The sequence below is a fragment of the Fukomys damarensis genome, unplaced genomic scaffold (genome assembly GCF_012274545.1).
Source record: "Fukomys damarensis isolate Sample0158 unplaced genomic scaffold, DMR_v1.0_HiC HiC_scaffold_17, whole genome shotgun sequence".
NCBI classification, from domain to species: Eukaryota; Metazoa; Chordata; class Mammalia; order Rodentia; family Bathyergidae; genus Fukomys; species Fukomys damarensis.
In genome coordinates, this window is record NW_022900929.1 from 35,211,473 (window position 1) to 35,221,564 (window position 10,092).

Here is a 10,092-nt window from a genome sequence, read left to right on the forward strand (position 1 = left end):
CCCCCCCCTTTTTTTTTTTTTTTTTTTTTTAATGAGTGGTGAGCAGCCCTTCCATCTGGGAAGCAGAAGGGTTGAACCAAGGGCTGTGGAATCAGCCTGCTTCTTACCACCTGTCTCACTGTGGAAACCTTATGTAACATCTGTAAAATGAGAGTGACAATAATAGCACCTATCTTAAAGGCTGTCCTGAGGATTGGCTCTTCCTCAGTAATAGGCTCTGAGTAATCAGGGTTGGTTTGATTATGGTCTGGGGTTGATATCACTGGTAATGTGGTGACTTTGGGGTATAACTAGGTAAACAGCAAAATTTATAAGAAGATTGAGCTGGGTGTGCTGGCGCATGCCTATAATCCCAGCACTCATGAGGCTGAGGCAATAGGATCATTGCAAGTTTGAGACCAACCTGGGCTACAAACTATATAGCATGACATGTCTCAAAAAACTAGGAAAAAAAGAAAGACTGGTTAAACATTTGTAGTTTAAAAGACAGAAGAGGAGCTGGGGATGTGACTCAGTGGTAGAGTGCTTGTCTAGTATGTGCAAGTCCCTAGGTTCCAACCCTAGTGGTGCAAATAAATAAATAGTTAAGTACCAAAGCAAAAAACCTACTTTTTTGTTAAGATCTGCACTTGACTGAAAATGGTAGCCCATGCCTGTTAATCCCAGCTCTCAGGAGATGGTGGCCGGAAGATCACTGTAAATTTAAGGCCAGCCTGGGTCACATAGTGAGTTCAAGCTGGCCTGAACTACACAGTAAGACCCTGTCTCAAAAAGGGGAAAAAAAATAGTCCAAACCAGTAGGTATGATGACTTTTTGTTAAACTGTCTTGGTGTAGTCTCATCATTTTTTGTTGCTCTGGATTGGTACATTTATGGATTGGATTAGGTGCCAAGGTATAGAGAGCTTCTAAAGATCCTCATAATGCTACTGTCTTCACCTTCTTTCCTTGATTCCTTCTCATCCAGAATACCTACTCTTCTGCCTAATACCTGGTCTAATGATATGGCTGTGCCACTAAGTGTGACTTTGAAGCTCACTTTGAGTATTTTCTGCCCCCTTTTGATTATCAGAGCCATTGAGGAACCACTCTGCGACAAAAAGGAACAGTTGGGGAGGGGGTTACAAAACACAATGAAAGATATGACCCTCAATGAGCTTGTCTGCTTTTGTTGCTTTTGTTGTCGGCTTCACCTCACAGGTTCCCTAGCCCACAACTTCTGCACATTCTTTGTACTTGCTGGTCTAAGAAGAGGCTGCCTCATACACTGTACCAACCAGTTTATGACTGCAGAAACCTTGTCTGCCAAAATACCCACATAGTTATAAGACCTAAGAATGAATCAGGCATGATGGCACACCCTGCTATCCCAGTCACTCAGGAGCCCAAGGCCAGGTGATCACCAGTTTGAATCCAGCCTGGGCTGATTATTTTGAGACCTTATCTCCAAATAAAACAAAAAACTAGAGATGTGGCTCACTGTTTACTGGGTTCAGTTCGCAGTATTACAGTGCGGGGGGGGCGGGGACATTTGCGCACAGAAGACTAACACAAATATTTCCCAAATGTAGAAATGATTGGTCTTAAAATTAATCTTAAATGTTTTGCTTAAAAAAAAAACCAAAAAACAAAAAATGGGGGGAAAAGTTAAAGTTATTTTAAGCTGCGTGTGGTGGCATACGTCTGTAATCCCAGCACTTGGGAAGCTGAAGCAAGAGGATTGACACAAGTTCAAGACCAGCCTGAGCTACATAGTGAGTTCAAGCCAAGTCTGAACTACATAGGCCCTGTCTCAAAAAAAAAGGTTATTTTAGAACCAAAATACAGTTGTGCTCCCTCTATCTATGGAGGATATGTTTCAAGACCCCCAGTGGGTTCCTAGAACCTGTAGATAGTATCAAATTTATATATGTATTTTATATATGCATACTTATGATAGTTCAGTTTATAACTTAGGAACAGTAAGAGATTAATAGTAACTATAATAATAAGATAGGACAATTGTTTATTTCTGGAATTTTCCATTTAGTTTTTGGACAGCAGTTTACTGTGGGTAACTGAAACCAAGTAAAGTGATACCATAGATAAAAGACTATTATGGTAACTTATATGGTGTTTCTTATAAATAGGCAGTTGTGTTGGGCTTTTGACATTAGTGGGCTTTTTGTAGTGTAATCAGAGGTCATAAAAGAGGAAGTCAGTGTTCATTTGTACATTAACTGTGAAAGGAATTGCATCTACTAAGAATGGAGAAACTTTCGCTTCATGGCACCCTAAGTCTTTTCTCCATTCTTAAAATTTACAATTCCTCTTACAGATGACAACATACTATGCCAGGGAAAATTGCTTTGTCTCCTTTTCACTGTGATACTGAGGCTGTAAACTCAAGGACTTAAATTACTAAGCACCTGGAGGGGCACACTTTAGGATGAATATTAATCACTGAGGACTGGGGATTTAGCTCAGTGACACCACACCTGCCTCACAAGTACAAGGTCCTGAGTTCGATCCCCAATACAAAAAAGAAAAAAGAAAAAAATCACTAATGTGTTCATAACTGTGAAAAATATCTGTTTGGTGACTAAAAAGCCGTTTTGGTTTGAGAACTTAATTTTGATTTTTATTTTAATCCCGCCCCCCGCAAGCCTGCAGAAATCTTGAATAAGACTATGTTCCAAGTTGAAACTGAAGACTCAGGCTGTTCTGTTTTCATATACTGGCAGTAAACTCATTTACAAATTAAGTTCTTGTGCTTTTGGTCTTAGTTTTTTCCTATTCTGGGTATAATAATTTATGCTCAGTATGGAGGAGACAGAAGGCAAGGGATACATGCTTGGGAGAATAGAATATAGTAATTCTTATAAGACTTATTCTGGACTTTTATCCTGGTGGCAGGAGTACATGGTTTATAAGAAGCATACATACATGAGGCTGGACGGCTCATCCAAGATCTCAGAGAGGCGGGACATGGTTGCTGATTTTCAGAACAGGTAACGTTTAATGGAAATTATAAATATTCTTATTTTTGTTTTCCTCTAGTAGTTGAAATGGTAAGTTTAAAAGAAATGCTAATACATCTTAGTTGGTTAAACAATCACAGTATAGTGCCTAACATTTTAAGAGGTTGTTACATCTCCTTATAGGATTCAGATCTATGTGACTGAGGGAGAATAGACCCAGTCATTTTACACGTGTGGATTTTTGTTGGTTTTTCACAGTACTGGAGATTGAACTCAGGACCTTTGCACTGAACTACACCCCCCAGCTCTTTTTGTTTTTGTTTTTTTGAGTATCACCAGGTTGTGCAGGCTGTCCTTGAACTTTGCTGTTTTCCTGCCTCAGCCTTGTGAGTGCTGGAGTTACAGGCATGCACCACCATACTCAGCTCATTTTTGTGTTTTAAATATGCTTTCTGACTGTATCAGCCCCTATTTTGTTGGGCAACAAAAGAATGACTGAGTATGCACAAAGGTCCTTCTCAGTGGGTAATGTGTACATAGAAAAAGTACAAGATTGTATTCTCAAATGTTAATAGTAGGCATCTCTGAGTTTTGACTTAGAGCTGATTTTTAATTTGTGTTGGCATTTAATTTCATGTAAGTTTAAGGAAAAATAACCCTTCTTTTTCTTGCTTTCTTTTAACATTGTGGCAGTACTGTACAGTGTGACAAATTGTACTAGGATGCAGTCTGTTTAGCCAGTGGCTCTGTCACAGTACCTCTCACACCTGCTAATGAGCCTATGAAATTTCAAATAATGTCTGCTGAGTGCTGATGGCTTACAGGGCCATAATTATCCTGAGTGGTGCTTCTCATTGTAGTAAGCAGAGTCTAGTTACTGCTCTCTCCAAGGAGAAAGCCAAGCTCTCCTGGTGACAGGTCTGTTGAACTCCACCCTTCATTTTCTTCCTTAGCCCTAGAGAATTGCAGAATAAAGGTCTGGTAAGAATAAAGGTGTGAAGAAGAAAGGTGTGGTAATCAGAATAGTTCTGACTTTCCAGCCTTTAATTGCCAGGCTTGTTAATTAATATTTAACTTTATAATTCTTGAGAAGTAAATTATATACATAGTCACTTATGTTTATGTTCCTATTTTTAATTTCTCTCATTTCAGTTTTAAAGCGTGGTTTAACTCAGATACAAAATAAATTTGCACGGAAAACATTCTTAGTTCAACATAGCTTCTGGTTGAAAAACTTTGCTATTGTGCTGTTCTTTACAATAGAGCCTAAGTAAGGATACACATCCTGATGTTTTGATTCGGTGGCCTGTATACACAAGCCAGTGACTCCTAAGTTGAAACTACATGCCAGAATTCCAGGCGACTGTTCAGTCAACAATGGAAGGGAAGATCCACTTTGACCTACTTTGGTTTGTTGCCTTGGAGCAACTGTGGAGATAGTCTGACCTAGTTTCTCACCTATGGAAGCCATCAGCAGATTCTAAAATCCATTCTTTGAAACATGTATAAGTATAGCAGTGCCTCTTAGCCCTGTTATGGGATAAAAAGGAAAAAGGTTTACCAGATGATCAAGTTCCTTTGATTGTAAAGTCACTGAAGTACTTTTGCCATGCTCCTGCCTGCTCCAGCCCAGAGCTCTGCCAAGAGCCTGATGTCATGTACGCTGTGTACAGTACATTTCCCTAGAGTGCCTGTACAGATTTTCTCAGTCAGGCCAGATCATTTTTGATGTAGGCATGTTGATATGAGGTAGCATGCAGTGTGCGTTAAAAGTCATAAATTAATAGATATTTCACCTAGTAACTTTTTTTTCAAAGAAAATAGTATATTTGGTAATTGTACTAGATCTACTTAGTAAAAATATTATTTGCATAGCTTTTACTGAGGAAACTTATTTGAGCCTCTAAACCCTATAATAGAATTACTCAGGGAGTAATTTAAGTGGCCAGGAATTTAGCTAAGTGGCACCACACCTGCCTTGCAAGTGCAAGGTCCTGAGTTTGATCTCTGCTACCAAAAATAACAACAAAGATTATGGCCAAGAAATCACCTGTTTCTGATGTTATGTGTCTAAATTGTGCCTGCACTGACTAGAAGGAAATCAAGCTTAATACCTCCAAATGGAGAAAAGTTCTCCACTTACAAGTTTGAATTCCTGAAGTAGCCCAATGTAGAGAAAAAGACAGGTGTTTAGGGGAACGAAAAGACCTGTCTCGCTAAATATTTTCATCATTAATGAAAAAACATCAAAAGAAAAAAAATGTAGTTTTCAACTGGAAAGCTCTGTGACTCAAAGGTCAGCCAGAATAAACAAGAACTCCTATAAAAAGCCATTTACATTCCCTTCATACAGGATTTATTTATGAGGGATCCTTCCAGGAAAAAGTCTGACTGAGACTAAAGACTCTTTAGCCAGGATGTCCTGACCAGGCAGTGTTCAGAATATGTGACCAGTGCATGTGACCAGTGCATGATCCTGGAAGCCATTCACAAGGTCTTTGCTCTGTGGTGCCTTGGCCTTTGCTTTCCTCTTCCTACCCCATGACCTTTAACAGATGGTTGCCTTCTCAGCCCATTAACCACTAGGGTGTCCTTTTGGCAAACATGAAGAAAAGTGGCTATAGCACTGGTTTTTCTGTCTTACTAAGAGTGATGTAGAGCTCCAATGTCTTCTTTCATTCTGGTTCTTTTTCAGTCATTCAACAAACCTTTCCTGCAGTCTGTTCATGCCTAGCACTATTTGTGTGTCTTGATGCAGAGAGGCTTCAGTTGATCCTGGGGTGGGGGGGGTAGGGAGGGAGGGAGCGAGGGAGTGGGAGAGGAAGGGAAAGAGAGAGAATGAGAATGTCTTTATTGCATGGTTTAGTTTTCTAAGGCCCCTTTACAGACCGCCATGAAGCCTGATCTCTTAGGCCTGCTCCCAGAGACCCTGGATGAGATTCTGTTTCAGCCCCTAGAGGGCACCCAAACCACTCTGTTGCCACCCAGGATTTTGCTTTCTTCTCTTTAATCAGAGATATCAAAACATTAACTTGCATCATCAATAATGGCTATATTAAGTAGGAAGGAACTTCTCAACAGTTTGAGTAGATGTTTTTGTTTATAAATAATCCAGCAGTGTAATCCAGGATAGAAACTAATTTCCTGAATTAAAAACCCGAGATGTCTGTAATCCCTAAGATTTCTGATTTTTTTCTATTAATTTATGTTTACCTACATTGCTTTCGCTAGTGTTTTTTCCTGTATGTAGTCCATGTTTGTAAGTGGTTACCACATCTGGGGACTAAGCTCTTGGGCTGTCTGGACTATGGAAATGGCCTGCCTTTCTGCCTCTACCCATTCTTTTGTTCTACTTCCCAACTACCTTGCATCTTCCTTCCTTGTTCCATACCTGTTTTCTCCACCTACTCCTACACTGTGCTCAAACAGTAGGCTTTTTTAGAATTACTAAAAAATTCATTGTGAGCCAGGTATGATGGCACAAACCTGTAGTCCAGCAATCAAGAAACTGAGGCAGGAGACTCACTGAAAGTTCGAGGCCAGCCTGGGCTGCGAAGTGAATTCAAGACCAGCCTGAACTACATAGTGAGACCTGTCTCAAAAAAACCAAACCCCCCCCACCAAAAAAAAAAAAATTAATGATAAGCCAAATGTGGTAGTACATGCCTTTAAACCCAGCTACTCAGGAGGCTGAACCAAGATGATTGATTGATTGATTGATTGATTTAGTGCCAGTGATCAAACTCAGGATCTTGTGCTTACAAGGCAGGTATAGTGCCACTTAGCTAAATCCCCTGTCCAAGATGATTTAATTTTGAGCCCTACTTCATCAGTTTAGCAACTTAGTAAGACCCTCTCTCAAAATAAATAAAGTGTTGAGAATATAGTTAGGCACAGAGGCTCTAGGTCTAAGCCCCAGTACAAAGAGAGGGAGAGGGAGAGAAGGCGGGGGATGGATAGAAGAAGGAAGGGAAAAAGGAAAAGAATAAAGGTGTGAAGAAAGCGGGTGGGGGAGGATTCAAGGAAAGACTAGTAGACCTTCCTAGGTCACAAAGTTTTTGGAATCATTACCCACAAGTGGTCTCCACATGTACTCTATAATCTATGTCTGTCTAGGAAAGCTACGTTTAATTGAATGCAAATAATAGGCAGATGTCAACCCAGAACCTAACCAGTGATTATGATTAACCAAGATGCTTGTTTCAGAATAGTTCTTTCACTGACATTTGACTTTGGTAATGCTGGGTTATCAGTTAACCGTATTCAGAGTGTCCTTATTTTATAGTCCAGGAAACATTTAGCAGTCCAGTGACTTTACTGAGGAAGAATTGCCTGAAGGGACAGAAGAGCCTGATGTTTTTCCCACCCCACCCCCCAAACCCAGTAAAAATTTACCTTAGAATTTATCACATCTGTGCAAAATCCAGAACTACAAAATGGTTCTTAGACTTTGTGACCTGTGACACACTAGAATATTCTCTAATCTGCTCTATTTTTGCTTTAATTAATTTCATTAATGCAGTCCGTATCCACCAAACTAATTTCATGACCTACAGTTTGAGTAACACCGATCTAAATGAATTCTTAGTTGTATTCCTTTCTGTAGACATGAGAAAAGGAGATTAACAGTTTTCTTTAGAGTATTGTCAAGTTTACTCCCTAATATAATGCAGTCTGTCTTAGAAATATGCTAGAAAATAATGTAAGACAAACATGATAATGCAAGTAATCTTAAACTATATTTTTGCTCTCTGCAAGAACTAGGCTACAGCAGAGCCCCTCTTTATTTGTGAGGTAAATCTTGCACTCAGAACCCTGTTCCTGGTGATCTGTTGTGGGCTTTGTTCCTAGAAAATACTGTGTTCAGTAAGTATTTGTTGCCAGGATGAGCGACTATTTGTGATTCTACTTTTCTTTAAAAGGATTAGGACTAGGGCCAGGGATTTAGCTCAGCGGTTTGGTGGCCTGTCTTGCAAGCGCAAGGACCCGAGTTCAATCCCCGGTACCCAAAAAAAAAGATTAGGACTGGAGGATGAGGCTCAGTGGTAAAGTGCTTGCCTAGCTGGTATAAAGCTTTGAGTTGACCCAAGCACCACACATACACATAGAAAAAGACCCAGGATGCAAGAGGAAATAGAAAATAACTAATCGTTTTTTATGTAGGAGCTGCATTGGCCTTCATCCAAAAGTACTTTAATTTCAACCTGTCTTCATGGATCAATCTTAAATTTAGTACATAAAAGTCGTGGATTGGGTCTTTGTCCCTAGCCTAAGGTTATTTTTCTGGGACTTGACTTTCTTCATCTTTAAATGAGTGCTGTGAAATAATCATTAGTTGCCAAACTACAATATTGGAGTTCATTATTCTCAAGGGAAGCACCAGGAAATACTGATTTTATTTGGCTTTTCTCCATGACCTAAAAATGGTTTGATGTTGTTAAAAATAAGACTATCTGCCAGGCATGGTAGTGCGTACCTGTAATCCCAGAGTTCAAGAGACTGACACAGGAGGATCACTGTGAGTTCAAGGCCAGCCTAGGCTATATAGTGAGTTCAAGGTCAGCCTGAACTACATAGCAAGACCCTATCTGGAAAATCCTAAATGAATAAATAAGTGGCTGTCAGTAGGCAGAGAGGTCTCGGTTTCCATGGTGACATTTTTCTCTATTTACTACATGTTTGTGGTTGTGTTGTCTATCAGTTACATACTAATGGGCGGCAAAATTTCTGTGCAGATCAGAAGATGATTTCCATTATGTGGTTTTGGTGACAGAGCTCCTGTGTACAATTTTTCAAGGGAGCATCAGTAGGTGTAGGTCACCTCCAAAACACTTTCTAGGCCTGGACCCCATGTTCCGTATACAGAGACCCTTCTTTGGCCCCATTCCATTTCTCCTGTTCAGTTTTCCCCTTAACATTTCCCTCCCTTTTCTGCAGGAATGATATCTTTGTGTTCCTGTTAAGCACACGTGCTGGAGGACTGGGTATCAATCTCACAGCTGCGGATACAGTAAGTAATGAGAGAGAGCACATGCTCTTGATGCACAACACTTACATAGTAGTACATGTGGTTCATGAGCATTTTGCTTTCCTTTTGGACTTTCCTGTTTATTACCTTTGTTTTTGTTGTTTGGTACCAGGAATCAAACTCAGAGCCTTGTGCTTGCCAAGCAGGCCCTGCACTGCTGAGCTGTATCCCTGGCCCACACTTTGTTTTGTTTTGGGGGTACTAGGGATTGAACCCAGGGCCTTCCTACTGAGCTACATCCCCAGCCTTTTTTAAAAAATAGACACAGTATCACTGAAGTTATTAAATTGAACACACTAAGATTGAACTTGCAGGCCTCCTGCCTCAGTCTTCCAGAATGCTGGGATTATAGACATGTGCTACTACAACCAGCAAAAATTTGAAGGAGGTTTCACTAAATTAATTGCCCAGGTGATTCTTCTTTATCTTCCCAAGCAATGAGAATTACCAGCTTGTCTCATAGCAGCCAGCTCACTCTTTCTCTTTATTAACTACTACTTTATTAACTACTATTATTGAACTTCCTGCCTTCAAGAAAAGTCAGATTCTATGATATCGCTAAGTGACATTAGAGGACTCAGTTTTCCCTTCCTTGCCATCTAAACTTCAGCCAGTTAACCACATGGACCAGGGCTTCAGGGACAGAGGACCACTGGGTCACAGTGGGGTAGATGCTCATCACCAGCCACTGCCATCTTGAGGGAGGCTGTCAGTGGTGAGAGGAATTCTAGGTTCTCCCGTGTGGTGGTTCATGCTGTATCAGACAGTGGAAACTTAACCCCTTGTCCTTGTTTTTCTTGGCTCTCTGCTCTTCTGTTAAGCATTTCCACACAATCCCAATGTAGACATACTCCCAGTGTTGTGAGAACAAGGTTTATTGCTTCCTTTAACTGATCTTTTAGGCTCCAGTCTCTGGCCCCAACCCCATACTTGCTAATCCATATTCATTCTCTGCTGTGCTCTTATTGTATTAGTTTATATCCTTCTTTATTAACCCTTTTACTCCTTAACTTAAACACTTTTCAGGAACTATCCATCATACATAAGATGAAGTTTAAGCTCCCTTCTATTTATATATATAAATTATATATATGCATATATATAT

The 10,092-nt window shown here is 40.1% G+C and overlaps 1 protein-coding gene across 1 annotated transcript in view; it reads left to right on the forward strand.

Annotated features, from left to right (window-relative positions):
- The window catches only part of Ino80 (INO80 complex ATPase subunit), a 122,475-nt gene that overhangs the window by 95,481 nt on the left and 16,902 nt on the right, over window positions 1–10,092 (forward strand). The window contains exons 28-29 of the mRNA XM_010624714.2: window positions 2,895–2,989; window positions 8,897–8,969. Coding sequence (XP_010623016.1) covers window positions 2,895–2,989; window positions 8,897–8,969 — 168 coding nt within the window. The remainder of the gene's footprint in view (window positions 1–2,894; window positions 2,990–8,896; window positions 8,970–10,092) is intronic.